Source organism: Choloepus didactylus, chromosome 2, assembly GCF_015220235.1.
Source record: "Choloepus didactylus isolate mChoDid1 chromosome 2, mChoDid1.pri, whole genome shotgun sequence".
In the NCBI taxonomy this organism is placed as follows: domain Eukaryota; kingdom Metazoa; phylum Chordata; class Mammalia; order Pilosa; family Megalonychidae; genus Choloepus; species Choloepus didactylus.
This window is the reverse complement of record NC_051308.1, coordinates 104,180,682-104,204,279: the sequence shown is the minus strand read 5'-3', so window position 1 is coordinate 104,204,279 and position 23,598 is coordinate 104,180,682. Positions and strand designations below refer to the sequence as shown.

The following is a 23,598-nucleotide window of genomic DNA, read 5'->3' as shown; positions in this document are numbered from 1 at the left end:
TTCAACAAGACAATGGCTTTTCTTTTAACATTTTCTTTTAACACTAAAGAAAAGGAAAAGAATTCTTAATGCATTCTTTAAAAAAAAATAGTGTTGTGATCAAGAGTTTAATCAGTGTTACCTCAGAACAAAGTCTGACAGACTCTTGATTGACTGTGTTAAGTACATTGGTAGTGGGGATCCCTAAGATGAAACAATTCGTTTACAAATGCAACAGATTCCAGAGTTGTGTAAAAGCCCTAATCGTTTCAAAATAACCTGTACCTTTGGTATGAAAATAAAGACATGAACTCCTTTAGCTCAGTTTCCCACAATAACCTTTAAAATAGCAACAGATTTGATCTAAAAAATTGCTTTTCATGTCTAGTGGAAAACGAAAGTGGAGAACAAGGGTGGGCGATGTTTACACTCTTCTCAGATGGTGCAATTAAACATGTGGATGACAGGAATCGCTTCAGAGTTACAAAAAATGGTTGATCTTTTAGAAAGCATCATAGAGCCCTCTAGTGACTGTGAAGGCAAGTTAAGGCAGAGATGACTGTTTAGCAAAGGCAGACTAGGGAAAGAGGAGCAGTCAGGAGCGTTTACAAAGGAAAAGGCAGGGAGGGGATATTCTTTTGGCTAACAGCATATTTACAGTTAGGAAACTTATCTTTAAGCACTTTTAACCTAAGCAACATTTATAAATATGTTACATGAAATCTCACAGCTACTAGTCACACTAAAATTCATTTGTCTAGCACCTTTGCTTTCCCCAGTTTTCCTCCCTCATTAGCTCACATTTCAGGAGAGTTGTGGACATACAACACCAAGGAAAGTGCACCCCAGGCCTTAGGTGCACTGTCGACAGGAGCGGCTAGAAACAGGCTCTGCTCTCTCTCATCTCCCACTTCAACAACTCTCTTACATCCTATACATAAAACAAACTGGACATAGAATCGTTGGCTTCTGCCTCTCCAGACCACTTCTCAGCTGCTGAGAGCTTCAGTGATAGGTTTATTGTGCACAAGAGGCTTGGAAGAGTGTCGCCACTGTGTGGGTTCAGGGGCTCCTACCTTGGCAGACAGTGTTAGTGTATACTTCACGATGCACCACGGACCCTCCCAGGCACCCAAGGCACAAGTGTCAAATACTAGCCTTGACTTAGATCAATGGCTGGTCTTTGGCCCAGAGGTGACACGCACTGTCACAATACTCAGTGATAAAAGCTCCAGTTGCATTAATAAGTCGGTTCTGAAGCTCTCCTGTTATAGCAAGGCCTTTCAGTCAGTGTGGATGCAGCATTTCTGAAGAGGAAATTATTTTCACTTATCATTAGCTCTTAGAAATCTTGGAGTTGAGCAACATCTTTGTCCTTTCTTAATAGAGTGTTTGGTAACTTTCTGACCTTCTTCACTTGAACTGGATTAATGCTCAGGTCACAGCAACTTACTCTGAGCAATTCTGGGTAGGTGAGCTCCTGCTGGTGCAGTTCAATTTCAATGAAATCGTGTTCTCAAAATGATGGGTTCTGAATCTTCACCTTGATTACCAGCTCTCGCAAATTAAATGGAAATGCTCCAGGGAAGAAAAATGGCTGGAATGCTAAAGCAGATCCTGCTTAGGTCCCAAGAAAGCTTTAAAATGTGATGTGACAGAATGACTCGTGGGGTGTGTGGGGAGTTCAGTTCGAGGACAGGAAAGACCTCTGTGAGGAGGGAACATTTGAGCTGAGAAATGAAAGATAATAAGGATCTGGTGATGAGAAGAGCTAGAAGAAAAACATTCCAGGTAGGAGGAACAGCAATCTCAAAGGTTGGAAATTTCAAAAACAGGGAACCAAGCAGAAGGGGCAGACCTCAAGCAGTATAGTAGGGATAGAAGAACAAAGAGATATGTTCTGAGTGATTAGCAGCATTTGTATAGAAACAGATACATAAAGTGAGTCTTCATTTCCTAGAAACAAGATGTCACCTTGATGGCTATTGAAAAGAGAAAAGATAAAGAAATCAAGTTACATTCAAGAGACTAACCCAGGCAAGTGGGGTCATGGAGAGTTTTAATAGAATGGTACATAGAAAGATGGATGTGAACTCGCCACTCATAGAGCCCCTCATACATAAGAAGCAAGAGCTAAGGGATGAAAAGATGGGACAACAGAGACGAGTCAATCAGCAATGATAGTTTGGTCAACCACGCAAAGGTCAAGGGTAAGACCCAGTGCAGAGGAAGCCATACCAATGGATATACATTTCATTAGCCAAGCACTAGGCTAAGTGACAAGTATCCAAACCTCCACTCTACCTCAGGCACCCATGGGCTGAGACCACAGATGGATCTTGAGGTAATGCCAAGCACAACAAGACAAACCAAGTCTAAAGATTCCAGGATGGGAGCATGAAGAACAGAGGTAGCCACAAAACAAAAGATCATAAGGCAGGTATAGGATGTTAAATAAGAAATGGAAGCCAAATTGTAACAAGAGATGAACAGGATTAAAACAGGCATATGTCAGGGTAATAGCAGAGAGCTGGGAAGAGCCAGCATTGTCAGTGCATGTACAGGTGCAACTTACTGGCTCAAAGGCAGGGCCAAAGTTCAGCCAGTACACCCAATACAGCGGTCTCAGTTACTCAAAGCTGAAAGCTATTAAGATTAGTTGTTGCTCATGCCGTACCTATAGGTAAATATTTTTAACATCAGCCCTGTTTGATAAAGATTGGGATTGTTAAGGATGCTTAATAAAGAAAAAGCTACATCCCTGTCCTGATGTGCTTCAGAGTCTAGAGGAAGATAGATCTCAAATAGCCAATTAAGATGTGGTGCAAAATGTGCTATGGAGGTATGCACAAGGTGTGATGGAAACATAAAGAAAGGATGCCTTCTTCTGCTCTGGGGCATTAGAGATGGATTTCCTCCGGTAGCAATCCAACAGTCCAGTGTGGGAAGAAGAAAGATGGGTGGTTGTACCAGTTTGTATATATTATGTCCCCCAGAAAAAGCCATGTTCTTTGATGCACTCTTGCGGGGTCAGACATATTAGTGGGGATTAAGTTGGAATGTTTGGATTAGGTTGTTTCCATGGAGATGCACCCCACCCAACTGTGGGTGATAACTCTGATTGGATAATTTCCTTAGAGGCATGGCCCTGCCCATTCAGCATGGGCCTTAATTAGTTTACTGGAGCACTGTATAAGCTCAGACAAAAGGAATAAGCTTGCTACAGCCAAGAGGGACACTTTGAAGAATGCACAGGACCTGAGAGAGGAGCTACAGATGAGAGACGGTTTGAAGACGGCCATTGAAAGCAGATTTTTGCTCTGGAGAAGCTAAGAGAGACAAATGCCCCAAGAGCAACTGAGAGTGACATTTTGAAGAGGAGCTGCGGCCTAAGGAGGAATGTCCTGGGAGAAAGCCATTTTGAAACCAGAACTTTGGAGCAGACGCCAGCCACGTGCCTTCCCAGTTAACAGAGGTTTTCCAGACACCATTGCCCATCCTCCAGTGAAGGTACCTGATTGCTGATGCATTACTTTGGACTCTTTATGGCCTTAAGACTGTAACTGTGTAACCAAATAAACCCCCTTTTATAAAAGCCAATCCATTTCTGGTGTTTTGCATTTCAGCAGCATTAGCAAACTACAACAGTGGTGTTTCAGGATAATATCTCTACTGAGGAATCTGAAAATGAAGCCACTGACTCCTTCTCTCGATGTAAGGATCAGATAGCTGAGGAGGCTTGCTGATCTCATAGATCACCTGATGCTTTCTGTTCTGATAGTGAAGAACCAGTTACTCCTTCTGATGTAGAAGCATATTCAACAGAACTTTTATCCAAAAATACTCAAGTACAATTTCCAAATGATAGAAAGTGGAAAGGCCTTACTATAACAACTGGGACAGATGATTTGTAGATTATACTGAGGGACAGGCTAAACAAGCCCAAGCAGGAAAGGAGGGAGCAAGAGGCACGATGTAATGACTAAATTAATTATAAAATGAAATAAGAAAACAGTACTAATAAGTTAGATATAAGCAATAGTAATCTCTTCCAATTTTTAGGTTTTTTTATAAGTAAAGGGTGTCTTATATTGCTCTTACAGAAGTCATAGCTTAACCAGTAGAAATATTTTTAGTAAAGTTTTGCAAACATTCAAGGTTAAGCTTGAATCTCTAATATTGCTATGAATATCCTCTTTTGTTTTTGACTCACCTGTAGTTCACCACCTATCCATCACCCGTGGTTAAAACATAAAAATAGAACGTGAGTTAATTGAATATATCCTAAATTAAAGGCTCTATAAATACTTGTAACTTAGACAGGAGGGATCTTCTAATTCCATATCCAGCTGCCTCTGGAAGGGGCAGAAGTCCCCAGGCTTGGTAATGTATCAAGTCATTTTCACATTGTAAACTTGTCCTTTAAACTTATGTGCTCCTTTCATAAAAATGTGTTGAAGTTGAATTCTTGTCTTGAGTGCTCTTTACTTTTGAACTATTGTCTGTCCCAATACTCTTATTTGAGTGGGAGGTTACTGATAAAGCCCAAACCGACTGAATCAGACCTGATAAGACTCAGGCCTTTTCTAAGGGAGATCACAAGTTTGAATTGTAAAGAGATGAACCCGTGACAGTGGAATGAGCCAAGGACAGAAGGGGGTGGAAACAGGAGTGTTGAGGGATGGGTATGTGGAAACTATGCATTAGGTGTTGTGACTGATAGAAAAAGATCTCAGTCCTTGTTCCAGAGGGATGTATACACCAAACAGATAGATAAGAAATGCCAGTATGAAAACATAACTTCACCACAAATGCTCATATGCTCAGTGAGAGAAGAGCGAGGGCGGTGGGGTTGAGAGGGAAGAGAACACAGCAGACTCCAGTGGTCAGAGGAGGCCCCAGAGAGGCCGCCACTGCTGTCGCTGCTGCTCGGCAGCTTCTGGGCCCTTTTCCGGTGGTTAAGAGAGAATGGGGTAACTGCAGTAACTGCAGTGAAGGAGGGGGGTGGGGGGGCAGAGAACAGGTGATTAATCCCCACTGTCTCTTCAGGAAGAAGTGGTCAGCAAGTGTGGAGGGGGGTTGAGGAGATCATTTGACCCATCCAGGGGTCCAGCCTGGCCCTGGGCCTTCATGCAGGAGCTGCAGGCTCCGAAGCTGTGCAGTGTCCGCAGGCATTTCCTGGACCTGCTGGGTCTGAGGCAAGAAGCCCAAGAGCCTGAGAGACGGGGAAGGGGAGATTCTCGTAGCAAGTACAGCTTCCACCAGCCAAAAGGATGTTGAGGTTTTCTTGGCTCAGGCTTATGACACCAGATGTGGGGTGAAGATAATAGAGTGGAGGGCCTGTTGGGGACTGAGTGAATAGAGCTCGGAGAGACCCCAAAAGTGCTAGGGTATGGTCAGCCCTTGTCAAGTCAAAATCATGGAGTAGACAAAGTGTCCAGGGCCCACAACCCCACTTCATCTCCTCTCTTCCTCTCAACTTAGCCCCACCTTGGGGGGCTTCATATTGACCATTTTGACCACTGTCCTCAGGTAATGCAGCCCCCTTACCTCCATCATAACTCACGTAGCTCACCGCCCACTCCCCCAAGGCCTCTCTCCTCTTTTTATCAGTTGACCAAATAGACACATTTTTAATATTATCTTCTCTGGGACCACAAGTGCACTTGCCTTTCATGTTTTCCATGCACACCCTGTGTTTTCCATGCTTCAAGTTGTTCCCTCAGCTTCATGCCCTTCTACCTGATCCCTACCTCCAGAACTTTTCTGTTTCCTTCAAGACCAACTAGTTCCCCACTGTTCTTACTTAGAAGGAATCACCATCTTTATAGCTCCCTTCATTCTCTAATTGTATCTTGCCTATCAGTGACATTTAGCTTTTTCAATCTTCCCTTTTATCATTGTCTGTGCCTATTTCTCCTAACAGTCCAAAAGATTCTTGAGGGCAGAGTCAACATCTTCTTTGTTCCCCCCACAAAACTTCACATCATTCTTGGAACACTGTAGGAGCTTAATGAGTCTTCATTTGATTAATTCATCATTAATTAATCTCAAGAATGCATCTCATATAACCCCAAAGAATGACTCTAATAGTAGAAACTTCTTGCAGAATATCCGGAAAGCCACAGACATGTAGTTTCCTTGGATTTGGCCCCTCACCTTACAGACCCCACACTTCTGTGCTTTCATTTCCCATGTAGCATTCCCTCAGAGTGAAAAGCCAGTGGCCCTGAAGCAACATGGATCTCTCATGCACTGCTTAGTTCAACTACTGTGGAAAACAGTTTGACAGAATCTGCTGGAGGTGAATATACATGTGTCTCCCTCAACCAGCAGTTCTACCCCTCAAAATATATCCAACAAACATGCATGAACATTAAGCATGTACAAAAGGCTCATGGTCACATTATTATAGTAGCAGAAAAAAAAAAAATACTGGAAATAAACCATAGGTTTATCAAGAGTAGAATGGATGAATAAACTAAACTATGGTCTGGTCCTATACTGAAATACTATACAGCCATGAACATGATCACCTACTAGTAATAACATGGCTAAATCTTACAAGATGTTTAGCAAAGATGTTAAAGCTAGACACAAGAGCACACACTGTATGATTCTATTTATATACAAGCAAAGTAACCTATGATGTTAGAAATCAGGATAGTGGTTATATTTGGGGAAGAGAGAGGAAGTAATGAATGAGAGAGAACGTGGTGGATAAAAAGATGTGTTTACTTACTGATAATTCATTGAGACATGTATTTATAATTCCATGCACTTTTTTGTACATGTTACACTTCAATTTAAAAAGGTTTGTTTAAAAAGTCAATGGCCCAGCTATCCCTAGAGTAATTGGCAAGGATGCAGAGAAATTAGAACCCTAGTACATGGTTGGTAGGAATATAAAATGGTGCAGCCACTGTGGAAAACAGTTTGATAGTTCCTCAAAAGGTTAAACATAGAATTACCATATGACCTGGCAATTCCACTCCTAGATTATGTACCCTAAAGAATTGAAAGCAGGGACTCAAGCAGATACTGTACACCAGTGTTCATAGAGACATTACTCACAATAGCCAAAATGTGAAGCAATCAAAGTGTCCATTTACAGATGAATGGATAAACAAAACGTGGTATATATGTGCATCAGATATTATTTAGTCATAAAAAGGAATAAAATTTTGGTACACGAATGGACCTTGGAAGCATTATGTTGCGTGAAATAAGCCAGACACAAAAGGACTAATAATGTGTGATCTGGCTTACATGAATTGATTAGAATATGAAAATTCATAGAGTCAGAAATTAGAATACAGGGGTGTTGGGTGAATGGGTAGATATTGCTTAATAGATACAGAGTTTCTGCTTGGGGTGATGAAAAAGTCTTGGTAATGAATGTGGTGATGGTAGTATCATGATGGTAGTGGAATGTAAATAATGCCACTGAAGTGTACACTTAAAATGGTTAGAATGAGATATTTTGTGTTATGTATGTTACAACAGTAAAAAATAAACAAACAAACAAAAAAAAACACCCTAGAATGATTTTTATATAGGGCTGGGTTCCCTTCAGGACAGAGCTGCTACTAATCTGGTCCTCTGAGCCCCAATCTCCAACCCCCGCCCAACTATTTCACTATTCATGCTCTGTCCAAGGGAAGCTACAATGAGAAAGCAACAAGTAAAAAAGACTCCAGCCCTCTTTGGGCTTGCCTGGATCCTAGCCAGAACTGTTGCAATTAGAATCCTCTCCCTGAGAAGTGCAAGTTTCAACACAATCTGAGTGAACAGCTGGCAACCCTTAGGGCTAATCCTTAAAATACTGCCCTTGCCCTTATCTGTCCAGCAGCCCCTGGGGGCTCACAGCCTCCAGGGTGTTCTTAGGGGTTTGCTTCGTGTTCATAGCCAACACCTGTATTTAGAGTCCAAAATGAACTTTGGGGCCCAGGCCACTTCTACGGGCAAAGATTTTAAGGTCCCTGCTCTCCCAACACATCTGTTCCAAAAGTCATCCCAATCTACCTCTAAGATACCTGAAAATAATTCACTCAGGTTTTGAGCACACACAATGTGTTAGGTATTGTACTGTGCAGTAATCACAACTGTAACTGTATGTTGATTTGATATCAGTTGAATATGTCTTCCTCACTGGAGCAGAGGCGCCAGGAAGAAAGGAAGGACGCGGCCATTCCCACTTGCTTACCAGTGCCTGGGACAGAGCTTCTCAGAAAACAACCAGGGAGGAATGGGAACAAACAATTAGAATATTTTAAAATTATAAAATTAATTTTAAAATTATAAAATTAATTAATAAAATTATAAAATTAATTAAATTAATATTATAAAATTAGAATATTTTATAATACAATGTAGAATGTGATTAAGTGTCTTGAAGACATCCTTTTAAGTTAAAAATATTGTACTTTCCCTCAGATACTGGTTATAACAGTAAGAAGCCCTGGAAAAGGGTCCTCCATTAAAACTTCATAATTTTATGCCAGGATTCGCTACCAACTTGCATTCTTGTTAATTAAAGTCAACAAAGGAGTACCAAACGAATAGACTCTCTTTTTTACTCGGCTTGCAAAACTAAGTTAAATATATGCCCTGACTCTAACGAGCATAGTAATATGAGCATCCATTTGGGGGTACTCATTATAAAACAGGCAATTTGCTCAGCACTTTGCATACTATATTTCTTTTAATCCCCATAACATCCCTATGAAGCAGACTCTGTTAACCTAAAAAGACTGAGACCAAAAAAACTGAGAAAGAAGTTAGTTCACTTCCTCAAGGACACAGAAGTAGTAGGTGGTTTAAAATCTAGAATGTTTCGCAACTAAAACTTTCCAGCAGAAAAACTTTCACTTTTATATCATGGCTCATTATAAACAGTCATTCATTCATTCAATAAATATGTATTGAGGATCTACCTGTGCCAGGCACTATTTTAGATGCTGGGGATACAGCAGTGAACACAACAGACAATGGCTTGCCCTTAGGATTTTATATTCTAGTGAGGTAAAGAGGCGTCTAGAAGACAGAAAATAAAATAAGTACAGAGACCATGTAGTTTGTAAAGTGGAGCTAAATGCTATGGAGAAAAACTAAAGAGACAGGGATATAATGACATTTTTAATGGGGAAGGCATCACTGAGAAGGTGGTATCTGGGCAAAACCCTGAGGGGTGAGGGAGCCAGTCATTTGACTATCAAGGAGAACTGCCTTCCAGGTAGAAGAAACTGTGAGTGTAAAGCGGGAAAGAGGAGCCTGCTGGAGAACCGGCAGCGTGGCTGAAACGCTATAAGCAAGAGGCAAGGGGAGGAGAGGAGTACTCAGGAAGGTCACTGGGGGCCAGATCATGCAGGCCCCTATAAAGAGTATGGCTTTGTCTCTGCGTGAAATGAGAAGGCTTTTGCAAAGCTAAGGATTTATGTGAGTCTCTTACACATCTATATTATGCATATTGCATTCTTCAGTAAATAATATTTTTTTTTTAAGAGTTTCACTGTCATCACATGTCTACTGATGGAATGCACTGAGAAAGAAACAGCATCACTTCATGGTATTCCTGCCAGAATTACATAAGCCAAATAATCGTGAGCAAACATCAGACAAACCCAGACTGAGGGAACCTCTGCAAAACAGCTGGATTGTACTCTTCGAAAATGTTAATGTCATGAAAGACGAAGAAAGGCTGAGGAACAGCTGCAAAAGAGACATGACTACAGAATGTAGTATGTGATCCTGATTGGATTCTTATCTGGAAACAATTGCCATAAAGCACATTATTGGAGCGGTCAGTAATATTTGAATATGGATTGTATATTTATATCAATGTTAAATTTCCTAAATTTGATCACTGTACTATAGTTATGTATGGGACTGTCCTAATTCTTAGGAGATACATGTGGAAATATATCAGAGTAAAGGGTCAATGTGTCTGCAATTTATTCTCAAATAGTTCAGCAGAAATAATTATTATACATTTATACATCTGCACATATACATGTAGAAAGATAAAGAAAATGTGGTAAATACAAGAATTCTTTGTACTATTCTTGCAGCTTCTCTGGAATTTGAAAATACTTCAAACCAAAAAGTTTTTAAAAATTAAACTGAACAAACAAACAGTTCACACCAGGCCAGCTCCACAGATACTAGGCATGCCAAAAAAACGGAGAAGTCCAGAAAACCCAAAGTCCATCCGACCTTACCCAAGGAATCATTCTCCCAGCCCCCTGCAATCAACCTGGCATAGTTATGTCCAGAAATTGGTGCCAAAGCCCTGGCTTTGGAGACTGAGGGAGCATCATCCTCCTGTCACACAGGCTCATAACCCCAGAGTCCCCCTCAAAGATTCTGTCACTGTCAACCCCAAAACCAGGCCCCCGTCTATCTTACTTCAGCTCTCTGAGATGCTTTCAAGGCCGTTTAGACCAGGTCCCAACCTAGCTCTGTAGCCTGGGCTCTGGGACCTTGGGTCCCGCCAGCCTGCCCACATGAGCCCCAGGCTCCAGTTCTTCCTCCCTGCTCCCTCCTCCTCATCACATTCTGCCCTGTTTCGCCTGTATTCCTTATAATATTAGATTCTACCCTTGCCTATATTGCCTCTTCCTGAAGGGCATAAGCATGCTCAGGGGCTCAGGAATTAAATTGAGTAGCCCGGGATGGAATTTTTAATCAATATCAGGCTTCTAACAGGCCCTGAACAAACACTAACCTGTGCCTCAGTTTACTGCCTTTGTACCTCCTCTCACTCCACCCCCACCCACAATGCCCCCTGAAAAGTCACTGGCCTAAAATGCAGAATCCAGGGTAGGAGAAATTGGGGGGGCAGTCCTCAGCTGAGATTCCAAGTAAACATTAGATGGTGCGATGCTCAGCCTACAGTTTTAGTTTTACTGTGGAGCTTTCTTACATTGTCTCCTGTTCCCCCTCTTCTAAACCAACATCTCCCTAATAATCCCCAGACTCCTGCAGCCTCTGGGTTGCTGGAGGAGCTGAGGAGATGAGAGACTAGGTCATCCTGGTAAAACCTCCATCCTGGCCGTTATTCTCACCCTCCCCTCCTCATGCTCAGCTTTCCTGCACCACGAATCAGTCTGTCCTTCTCTGAGCTCCAGAATCACCCAACTTCCTCACAGAAACCCAAGCCCAGGGGCCACTTCTCCTCTATGCTGGTAACTACAACACGAGAGTGAGCTGTCTTTTGTCCTTACAAGCAGCAAGGAGGCCTTTCTCCCCAGTACACAGAAAGATAAGTAGAAGTTGGCAGAATGGAATCTCCTTGCTGAGGCTGCCTGGAGAGCTGATAGCCAGCCAGGTGCACCTCTCAGGGGTCTCCCAACCCACTGTCAGCCTGTCCTGTCTGACCTAGACTGTCCAGAGCTGTCAGGAGCTCATGAAGTGACAGTTCTAGGTGACTGTAAGATGTGCAATCAGAGGCTCTGGTTTCTGATCTCCCTGAGGGGCAGAGCCCCTATCCCATGCCAGGTCAGGCCTCCTTACCTTGGCCCTGATGTCCAGTGAAAAAAAGAAAGAGTGTGAGGGTGAAAACTTGCCCCAACATCCCCATAGGACAGAGGAATCCGGCCGGGTCCTCTCTCCCTCCAGGTGCTCTGCAGTGCACAGGCTTCAACAAGCGCTAATCAGCAGCAAGGCAATGGGCAGCTGAACTGCCTCGTGGCTGTCCAGCCACAATTTCCTCAACTCAAAGCTGTTCTCATCTGCTGCGAGCTGACAAGGCTGCCGAGAATGCTCCAGTCCCTGGACCTGCTCTGACAGTTCCCACAGCTGAAATTGTGACGTTTGCCTCAAGTGGGCGGGTGCTCAGGGTTCACGGTGACTCACAAAACCAGCTTCAAAATCTTGTCCCTTGCTCTGCCCCCAGCCCTGCTGCTTCGTTCAGAGAAGGTTGCCCCAGAAATTTCTTAATTTTCTCCTTCCTACTGGCAATATGGAGACCTACATGGGGACCAAAATGGCTATTATCCCAGATTGTCCCATTTCAACAGACATTGGAGGGCTGGGCTGTGAGCTGAGAAACTGCCCTGGATAAGCAGGTGAATATGTCGAGGGAGAGAAGCAGTAACTGGGGAGACAATGGAAGAGATCTCCAGATGGGGGGCACCAGAAAAATATAAGAAGCCTGGGGATTCCCTGCAAATTGATGCCAAAGTGAAAATACCGGACATGCAAATTAAAATTTTTTCATAAGAATTTGTTTTTGCTCCAAGTTCCTTGTCTGTACTTCTGTATTCCCTCCCTTCTTCTTTTTCTACTTTCTCACAGTCATTCTCTCTTTCTTCCCTTGACTTCTCTCACCCAGATAGGATGTGGGCTCATTTCTCGCTGCCCTCCCCATCCACACTTCGCTCTCACACTCTAGAAAGGCCAGGCCATTTTTGTTCCTCCTCTCACCCCCATGGATTGGTAAAGCCAGTGGCACCCATCCCACTTCTCTCAGAACCCTTCTGCTATGAGGCCATCCTCTGAGATTCAAGCCTTTTTCTTTCTCCTCCTTTCACCTCGGCAGCAAATGCTTTCAGGTCCCTTCAGGTCTGCCCTTCTCTTTTTCCATCCTTTCATCCATTTCCAGTCACCCATCTGAAGCTGGGCAGGAGGGAGGTGGATGGAGAGGCTTGGCTGCCAATGGAGGCAGCAGAGGGGTTCTGGAGGGAACACCAGATCTGGAGTTAGAAGACTTGGACTCAAGTGCCAGGCCAGCAACCTTATAAACTGTGTCATCCTGACCAAGTCACTTTCTGAGCCTGTGGGGCTTGCCCACCCTTCCTCACAAGGCAGTTTTCAGTGTCAAATTTAAACATGTATCTGGTACATGCAGCAACAAGGATGAACCTTGAAGACATTGCTTTGAGTGAAATAAGCCAGACACAAAAGGACAAATATTGTATGCACTCACTTATATAAAATAATTAAAATATGCAAATTCAAAGAGTCACAAATCAGAATATAGGTTACCAGGGGTTGGGGTGGGGTGGGGAATAGGGAGTTAATGCTTAATAGATTACAGAGTTTTTGTTTGAGATGATGGAAAAGTTTTGATAATGGATGGTGGTGATAGCACAACATGTGAATGAATTTAACACCACTGAATTGTATCCTTGAAAGTGGCTAAAAGGAGAAATTTTAGGTTGTACGTATGTTACCAGAATAAAAAATTTTTTAAAACCATTTTAAAAACTAAGACTATGCATGTAAAAAACTTGAGACATAGAGGTTAACATTATTATTAACGCACTATCATTAACATAGCCCTGCACAGTTTTTTCCAGCTGGTCCAATGGTCAATATCTCTCTCTTCCTTGCCTCCTCCTGAGGGGCAGCCATCACCCACGGGGACCCCAGAGTTGATTTGGCCATGCCCTTGACTTTGAGAAGTGGTGCTCAAAATGTGATGCAACAAGGAAGTGCAAACTTCCTCACATGACAAACAGAGGACAACACCCAGCTGTTGGAAGCTACTAATGAACGACATGAATTAAGAATCTGCTTCACTGATCTGAAACCTAACACTGGCTCCATTCTCCCTGCCATCCACCAGAAGCTGACCTGGAAGAAGCCATACCACTTTGTGGCATCTGTCTTATGGCCCTAAATGTACTCTGTCACATAATAAATAGTATTTGTTCTGCACACTGCCCTGCCTGATTCTGGGCTCTAACACAGTCTGTGCTCTCTTCATCTTAGTGTTTCCAGAGCCTGGCCCAATGCCAACTATTTAATAGTTGGTTAATAAATGTTTGAGTGCTGAATTAATGAATGAATTCTCTAGAGAAGACATTTCCATTCTCCCTGAGATATAGTGATAAGCTAAGCCACCATGGTCCTTGCCCTCATGGAGTTTATATCTTGCCCTGCAGGGTCTTTGTACAGATCCCTTCAATGTAATTTAGCAACTTTTGCATGAAGATCTAAGACCCTATAAAGTCCATGTAATCCCAGAGACTCCCATGGTCCCATTTTCCTTGCATATTTCCAAGGTCTCTGTAAGTCTGGGACAGGGAACTCAGACAGAGGCATCTAGAGGTCTCTTGGGCTCCCTTTAGCCAAAAGCTGGAGTCTGAAGTATCCAAGATTTCCAACCTGAAGCTTGGGTCACTTATTGGAGGGCATAGATAAAGGGATTAGAATAATCTAGAGAGCTGGCTAATGAAAGGACCTAAGAAAAGAAGGGAGCAGGAGGTTACTCTTTTGTCCACGGAAGCTGGAAAGAGTCATCTAAAAAGACACGGTGCAGACCTTAAAGACTTCTACACACATTCTAACAGCCTAAGGGCAACACTGCTCCATTAAATAAACTAGAGCCCAGAACCCTGGAATTTGACAAAAACTGAACCTAAACTGTAACTCGAAAGGATTATGTAGATGAAAGAAGGAAGCTGAGGAGTTGGGTTGGGAAGGAGGCCTGGGCACTGGCTATCAGAGGCTCCACACCTCTCCCACACCTTGCTCCCTTTTCCACCCCTTCATCTGTCCCCACCCCATCAATGGCACAGAATTTAGAGATTAAGATAGATGCAGCAGTTTCTCATCTATGGTGGGAAACAAATTTGAGCCCCACCCAAGTCACCACACAGACACTTCAAAGTGCTAACTACCCTAAGTGTATTTCTCTGTGAGATCACATTGCAGATTACAGAATAGACTTGACCCTGGATGTTGCTCAGACAAGTGACTTTCTTTCATCAGTATGAAGCTGGGAACAATTCTCAACCTATGGATGCAGAGTCTAGACCCAGATTTCCTCAACGTGGTGGCCACCCTTTCCTATTCCCCAAAGCCCCCGTCCCACCTAAATCTGACACATCTGGTTCTCAGCTCTCAGGACTTAGCAACAGGAATCAAATATCTGTGTTATTGGGCAACTGCATCTAATGTCACAGGATGTGGTCAGGAGGCCCAAGAGTAACCAGGGCAATTTGTAGCACACATCTAAGACAGTGACCAGCACTTTTTCCAGTTGATAGACTGAGGACCAGAGTTCAAAGAATAGAAAAGACTTGGTGGGAGCATATCCACCAATGCACGTATGTGCAGGTCACCAGGGCCAGGATGTGGGAGAATATTCCCTGCCCCTCCAACTAAAAGACCAGGGAACCAAACGTCAACTGTGTTATTGGGATTGAATGGAAACAAAGTGTGAGTTTTTCTATTCATTCCCTGCAATTTATTCTACTGACTCAGGGAATTAAGATGCAGAGGAGGGGGAGGCATGATTCACTATGAATTTCCCTCCTCACTCTCTAGATAGAAGCTAAACCTCACTGGAGTATGCCCTCATTGAGGCCATTCTCCAAAAAGAGATCCAGGAGATGCTCCACTAGCTGAATCTGGCAACCTTTCCACATCCTTGCAATCCTGGCAGAGCCCTGCAAACCTCTCCTCCCCCAAAATGGGAAGAACAGAAGCCCAGAAAACCTCTCAGCTTTGTCAGGGTTGCTTTAGGGTCACCCAGTAGGAAGTCTGGCCCTTGCAGGTCATGCCAAAGTATCAGGGGCAATGATGCAATCTGTCAAGAGCAGAGCCATGAAGTGGAGACACTGCCCAGCAGAGCCATAGAGCTCCACTCAGTCACTCAGCCATATTGCCTTCTCCTTCCAGTTGGACCTGGAGGAGGAAGACACTATGCTGGTCACTTAGTTCAGTTTCATCACATAACTATTAGAAAGCAAGTCCTTTCACCTGTGAACAACTTTCCTGCTTTAAAGAGTGGGGCAGTGGGACATGCCCAAGCCTTGGAATCTACCAGACCAGGATTCACAATCCCAGATTTGGCACTTATTTAGCTCTATGACCTTGGGCAACTGCTCTGAGTGTCAATTTCCTCATCTATAAGTCTGGATAGTAATGCCTACCTTGTAGGGCTGTTTTAAGGAATGACAACAGCCTATACAAAATGCCTGGAAATACAAGATATTCAATAAATATTGTTGTTATTTCATTATCACAAAAACCCCATGAGGTTGAGTGGGCAGAGATAAACATTTCCATTTTATAGACTTGGGGAACTGAAGATCAGAGGTGAGGAGGAGGAGGAAGATGAGGGGAAAAAAAAGGAGGGGGAGAGAGAAGGAGAAGGAGAAAATTATGATTTAAATAATACTACTAATCATTAAAATACATTATTTGCCCAAAGTCATCTAGCTTATTATGGTAGATCTAGAACTGGAACCCAGGCTCTAGGATCCTTACTCCATTGCATGTCTCTCTGTGTGCTGATGACTTCAAAAACAGCTATTGAGACCAAGCTGTGTTCTCAATGCTTCCCAGTTATTATGAAAGAAGCTGGGATATCAAATAATCAATGACAGTATTTGTTGAATATTAAGGTGTTCACAGTAGTGTGCCTTTCATGACTTCTCTCCTTTAGCCCACACTTTAAAAATTATGTTAGGTATATTATTGGCCACATTTTACAAATGAAGAAACTGAGGCTTCAGGAGTTTGCACAATTGGTAAGTGGTGGAATTGGACTCCAGAGCCTCTATGTTTCACTACACATCTGGCATCCCAAGCACAGTGCCTACCCTCAGAAGACAGACATGCCCATATATGCAATAATTGACAGGGCCACAGACAGTAATGATTGGTCACAGAAAGGAGGGATCAGTATGGGCTTGAGTCATGGTACTTAAGGAACCACTAGATGGTAGTTAATGAAGAGCAAGTTTTGTCTTGGGCTTCAATAGCCTAAAGACTATTGGAGAAAAGAGTAATAAATGCATGCAGCCAAATGTGGCACTCTGACCAGGAGAATAATCCAACTAGCATTTGTGGCAGTTTTTGAAATGTAAATGTATTCATGTATCTTCTTGTAAATACATGTCTCTCAGCTGTCCTTTGAAGTAGGAGGGAATCAATCCAGGAATAATTTCAAATGGAATAGAATATTTTGATATTGTTTGCTCAGAGAGTGATGTGTGCTTATCTATATTGTATATATGTGATGAAACCACATTGGCTTTTTGTGCAAAAACAAACTGCTCTCTGTTGCTGTTGGATAGTCAGTGTTTTAATGTTTCTACAGTTTTGCTATTGTACAGCTTCACATTTTGCCTCTAATGGCATCCATTCTTTGCAGCTGTTTAGTGCCATAAAGAAATATTCGAAGTGTCATTAGGATTGTTGCTGCCAGAACTGATGTGCATGAATGGCACTTAAAATAAATAAATTATGTTATCTCTTAAAAAAATGGAAAGAACAGCTAGAAGGATGTAAAGCTTCAAAGACGTAGAGTCTCAGACTGCAATGGATCTTAGGGATCACATAAGATGGGTCTGATGGTATAGCCTTTCCACCAGACATCACCAGCGGCCCTTCTCCCCGCCCTCCGACAGTTAGACAACATGAACACACACACACACGCACACACACACAGACAACCACTTTTATCCATTTGTATAGAAGAAGAAAAGCACCTAGGACAATCTCCACTGAGAACAGGACAAAAGGAAATGCTGAAATAACATCAGGAGAAAATTGGGAATTACGAAACTGGAACAATGTTTTGACTCTAAAAGGAATTCTCCTTTGGGTGGCATCCTAGATTAGACATGTTAGAACATTATCTCAACAGAACCCAGTTGTCCAAGATGGCAGTCTAAGACACTCCAGGATGCCATTACCCCAAAGAATGTTGGAACAAGTAGCAAAAATGGGCAAAGCCGTCTTCCTCAGAACTCAGGAAAACAGCTAAAGAGTTGCAGCAACTGGGCAAGTGCTGAATCAAGAAAATGCAGCTTTAAAATATAGTAGGAAAAGCTTGTGGCACCCTTGCTAACCCCACCACCCACTCTCCTGGGCACAGCATGGAGCCAGTTTGTGCTCCCAATGTGCATCCTTGGCTCTGCTCTGGAGGAAGCAAAGTAACCCCTATGTTCATACTGGGGTGCCTACATGTTGGTGTCACTCTATCAGGTAGGGGTCTGACAGACTGAACCACGAAGCTTATCTCTGGTTCTCTCTCTCCCCCAGAACTTGCCCTGCAGGAAGAGGCAGCTTGCAGGTAGCTAAAGTATTATAAGAAACAGTTAAGTTGAAAGTGGCCTGAGACAGAGGATTACCTGTTTTAAGTCATGCAATACTGCACCCCAGAGGTGGAGAAAGAATATTTCATAGGGTTTAGAGGGGGCATTGGAATTTTTCTATGAATCATTCACTAAGAAGATAAGAAAAAGATAAACAATCTAATAGAAAAATTTGCAAAAGATATGAACAATCATTTCAATGAAAAGGAAGCACAAATGGCCAATGAACACATGAAGAGAAGTTTGATCTCACTATGGGGAAATGCAAATTAATGTATTCATTTGGTAAAAATAAAAAAAAAAAATATGACAATACCAAGTATTCAATAGACTATGAATTGATTGGGTCAGTTATATATTTCTGGTGGGAGTGTAAATTGGTGCAATTTCTTTAGAAACAATTTGGTACTATCTTGTAAAGTTGAATATTCTTAGTTCAAATGACTCAACAATTTGACTTCTAATTGTATACCTAAGGGAAACTTTAACGTATGTACCTGGAGACACATACAACAATGTTTATAGCAGCACTATTCTTAATATAAAAAAAAAAAAACTGAAACAAAACAAATGTCCACTGACAGGATAGTAGAAAAATAGTGTTATATTCATACAATGGAATATGAATACACTGAAATTTAATGAATTATACCTTTGTGTAATATCATGCAAGAATCTTAGTTACATATTATCATAGAAAAAAATGCCCAAAAAGACAACAAATGAAATGATAGTATTTTTATGCAGTGCAAAAACAAACAATGTGTATTTTGCGGTAAGTGTGTGTGTGTGATTTTTTTTTAAATAATTTAAGCAATACAATGATAAACACAAGTTTCAGATGATGGTTACTACTGTAGAGGAGCACATGGGGAGGCATAGGTTATTAGCAACATTCTAGTTCTTGGGCTGTCCGGTGAGTTATAAGTGTCCATTGCAGTACAAATTGTAAGAAAGGAATAAGTTTTTTTTTTTTTTTTTTTTTTTTTTTTTAATAATAATTTTATTGAGATATATTCACATACCACGCAGTCATACAAAACAAATTGTACTTTCGATTGTTTACAGTACCATTACATAGTTGTACATTCATCACCTAAATCAATCCCTGACACCTTCATTAGCACACACACAAAAATAACAAGAATAATAATTAGAGTGAAAAAGAGCAATTGAAGTAAAAAAGAACACTGGGTACCTTTGTCTGTTTGTTTCCTTCCCCTACTTTTCTACACATCCATCCATAAACTAGACAAAGTGGTGTTTGGTCCTTATGGCTTTCCCAATCCCATTGTCACCCCTCATAAGCTACATTTTTATACAACTGTCTTTGAGATTCATGGGTTCTGGGTTGTAGTTTGATAGTTTCAGGTATCCACCACCAGCTACCCCAATTCTTTAGAACCTAAAAAGGGTTGTCTAAAGTGTGCATAAGAGTGCCCACCAGAGTGACCTCTCGGCTCCTTTTGGAATCTCTCTGCCACTGAAGCTTATTTCATTTCCTTTCACATCCCCCTTTTGGTCAAGAAGATGTTCTCCGTCCCACGGTGCCAGGTCTACATTCCTCCCTGGGAGTCATATTCCACGTTGCCAGGGAGATTCACTTCCCTGGGTGTCTGATCCCACGTAGGGGGGAGGGCAGTGATTTCACCTTTCAAGTTGGCTTAGCCAGAGAGAGAGGGCCACATCTGAGCAACAAAGAGGCATTCAGGAGGAGACTCTTAGGCACAAATACAGGGAGGCCTAGCCTCTCCTTTGCAGCAACCGTCTTCCCAAGGGTAAAACTTATGGTAGAGGGCTCAACCCATCAAACCACCAGTCCCCTATGTCTGTGGTCATGTTAGCAACCATGGAGGTGGGGTAGGCGAATACCCCTGCATTCTCCACAGGCTCCTCAAGGGGGCACTACATCTTTTTTTTTTTTTTTTTTTTTTTTTTTTTAAATTTCCCTTCTTTTTTCAAATCACCTGTATGAAAAAAAAAGTTAAAAAGAAAACAAACATACAATAAAAGAGCATTTCAAAGAGACCATAGCAAGGGAGTAAGAAAAAGACAACTAACCTAAGATAACTGCTTAACTTCCAACATGTTCCTACTTTACCCCAAGAAAGTTACATAATATAGCAACATTTCAGTGAACTTGTTCCTACTACAACCATCAGAAATTAACAGACCATAGTCATTTCTGGGCATCCCCAGAACGTTAAATAGCTTATCTGTTCTTCTTGGATTATTGTTCCCCCTTCCTTAATTGCTCTCTACTGCTAGTTCCCCTACATTCTACATTATAAACCATTTGTTTTACATTTTTCAAAGTTCACATTAGTGGTAGCATATAATATTTCTCTTTTTGTGCCTGGCTTATTTCGCTCAGCATTATGTCTTCAAGGTTCATCCATGTTGTCATATGTTTCACCAGATCGTTCCTTCTTACTGCCGCGTAGTATTCCATCGTGTGTATATACCACATTTTATTTATCCACTCATCTGTTGAAGGACATTTGGGTTGTTTCCATCTCTTGGCAATTGTGAATAATGCTGCTATGAACATTGGCGTGCAGATATCTGTTCGTGTCACTGCTTTCCGATCTTCCGGGTATATACCGAGGAGTGCAATCGCTGGATCGAATGGTAGCTCTATATCTAGTTTTCTAAGGAACTGCCAGACTGACTTCCAGAGTGGCTGAACCATTATACAGTCCCACCAACAATGAATAAGAGTTCCAATTTCTCCACATCCCCTCCAGCATTTGTAGTTTCCTGTTTGTTTAATGGCAGCCATTCTAACCGGTGTTAGATGGTATCTCATTGTGGTCTTAATTTGCATCTCTCTAATAGCTAGTGAAGCTGAACATTTTTTCATGTGTTTCTTGGTCATTTGTATTTCCTCTTCAGAGAACTGTCTTTTCATATCTTTTGCCCATTTTATAATTGGGCTGTCTGTACTATTGTCATTGAGTTGTAGGATTTCTTTGTATATGCAAGATATCAGTCTTTTGTCAGATACATGGTTTCCAAAAATTTTTTCCCATTGAGTTGGCTGCCTCTTTACCTTTTTGAGAAATTCCTTTGAGGTGCAGAAACTTCTAAGCTTGAGGAGTTCCCATTTATCTATTTTCTCTTTTGTTGCTTGTGCTTTGGGTGTAAAGTCTAGGAAGTGGCCTCCTAATACAAGGTCTTGAAGATGTTTTCCTACATTATCTTCTAGGAGTTTATGGTACTTTCTTTTATATTGAGATCTTTGGTCCATTTTGAGTTAATTTTTGTGTAGGGGGTGAGGTAGGGGTCCTCTTTCATTCTTTTGGATATGGATATCCAACTCTCCCAGCCCCATTTGTTGAAAAGACCATTATGGCTCAGTTCGGTGACTTTGGGGGCCTTATCAAAGATCAGTCGGCCATAGATCTGAGGGTCTATCTCTGAATTCTCAATTCGATTCCATTGATCTATATGTCTATCTTTGTGCCAGTACCATGCTGTCTTGGCAACTGTGGCTTTATAATAAGCTTCAAAGTCAGGGAGTGTAAGTCCTCCCACTTCGTTTTTCTTTTTTAGAGTGTCTTTAGCAATTCGAGGCATCTTCCCTTTCCAAATAAATTTGATAACTAGCTTTTCCAAGTCTGCAAAGTAGGTTGTTGGAATTTTGATTGGGATTGCATTGAATCTGTAGATGAGTTTGGGTAGAATTGACATCTTAATGACATTTAGCCTTCCTATCCATGAACATGGAATATTTTTCCATCTTTTAAGGTCCCCTTCTATTTCTTTTAGTAGAGTTATGTAGTTTTCTTTGTATAGGTCTTTTACATCTTTGGTTAAGTTGATTCCTAGGTACTTGATTTTTTTAGTTGCTATTGAAAATGGTATCTTTTTCTTGAGTGTCTCTTCAGTTTGTTCATTTCTAGCATATAGAAACATTACTGACTTATGTGCATTAATCTTGTATCCCGCTACTTTGCTAAATTTGTTTATTAGCTCTAGTAGGTGTATCGTTGATTTCTCAGGGTTTTCTAGATATAAGATCATATCATCTGCAAACAATGACAGTTTTACTTCTTCTTTTCCAATTTGGATGCCTTTTATTTCTTTGTCTTGCCGGATTGCCCTGGCTAGCACTTCCAGCACAATGTTGAATAACAGTGGTGACAGCGGGCATCCTTGTCTTGTTCCTGATCTTAGAGGGAAGGCTTTCAGTCTCTCACCATTGAGTACTATGCTGGCTGTGGGTTTTTCATATATGCTCTTTATCATGTTGAGGAAGTTTCCTTCAATTCCTACCTTTTGAAGTGTTTTTATCAAAAAGGGATGTTGGATTTTGTCAAATGCTTTTTCAGCATCTATTGAGATGATCAATTGATTTTTCCCTTTCGAGTTTTTAATGTGTTGTAATACATTGATTGTTTTTCTGATGTTGAACCATCCTTGCATGCCTGGAATGAACCCCACTTGGTCATGGTGTATGATTTTTTTAATGTGTCTTTGGATTCGATTTGCAAGTATTTTGTTGAGGATTTTTGCATCTATATTCATTAGGGAGATTGGCCGGTAGTTTTCCTTTTTTGTAGCATCTTTGCCTGGTTTTGGTATTAGATTGATGTTAGCTTCATAAAATGAGTTAGGTAGTCTTCCATTTTTTTCAATGTTTTGAAAGAGTTTGAGTAAGATTGGTGTCAGTTCTTTCTGGAAAGTTTGGTAGAATTCCCCTGTGAAGCCATCTGGCCCTGGGCATTTATTTGTGGGAAGATTTTTGATGACTGATTGGATCTCTTTGCTTGTGATGGGTTGGTTGAGGTCTTCTATTTCTTCTCTGGTCAGTCTAGGTTGTTCATATGTTTCCAGGAAATTGTCCATTTCTTCTACATTATCCAGTTTGTTGCCATACAGTTGTTCATAATATCCTCTTATAATTTTTTTAATTTCTTCAGGATCTGCAGTTATGTCACCTTTTTCATTCATTATTTTGTTTATATGGGTCTTCTCTCTTTTTGATTTTGTCAGTCTAGCTAGGGGCTTGTCAATCTTGTTGATCTTCTCAAAGAACCAACTTTTGGTGATATTTATCCTTTCTATTGTTTTTTTGTTCTCTATGTCATTTATTTCTGCTTTAATCCTTGTTATTTCTTTTCTTCTACTTGGTTTAGGATTGGTTTGCTGTTCATTTTCTAGCTTCTTCAGTTGATCCATTAGTTCTTTGATTTTGGCTCTTTCTTCCTTTTTAATATATGCGTTTAGTGCTATAAATTTCCCCCTTAGCACTGCTTTTGCTGCATCCCATAGGTTTTGGTATGTTGTGTTCTCATTTTCATTCGTCTCTATATATTTAGCAATTTCTCTTGCTATTTCTTCTTTAACCCACTGATTGTTTAGGAGTGTGTTGTTTAACCTCCAGGTATTTGTGAATTTTCTAAGTCTCTGATGGTTATTGACTTCTAATTGTATTCCATTGTGGTCAGAGAATGTGCTTTGAATGATTTCAATCTTTTTAAATTTATTGAGGCTTGTTTTATGTCCCAGCATATGATCTATTCTGGAGAAAGTTCCGTGAGCACTAGAAAAGTATGTG

At 41.4% G+C, this 23,598-nt stretch overlaps 1 protein-coding gene across 6 annotated transcripts in view; it reads right to left on the bottom strand.

Annotated features, from left to right (window-relative positions):
• The window catches only part of CD244 (CD244 molecule), a 53,862-nt gene extending 42,100 nt beyond the window's left edge, over positions 1-11,762 (bottom strand). For all 6 annotated transcript variants that reach the window (XR_005215183.1, XM_037825560.1, XM_037825562.1 and 3 more), the window contains exon 1: positions 11,494-11,762. Coding sequence is in view for 5 of the 6 variants with exons in the window: in XM_037825560.1 (XP_037681488.1) it covers positions 11,494-11,560 (67 nt within the window). In the remaining variant the exon portion in view is untranslated. The remainder of the gene's footprint in view (positions 1-11,493) is intronic.
• Positions 11,763-23,598: the final 11,836 nt, after the last annotated feature.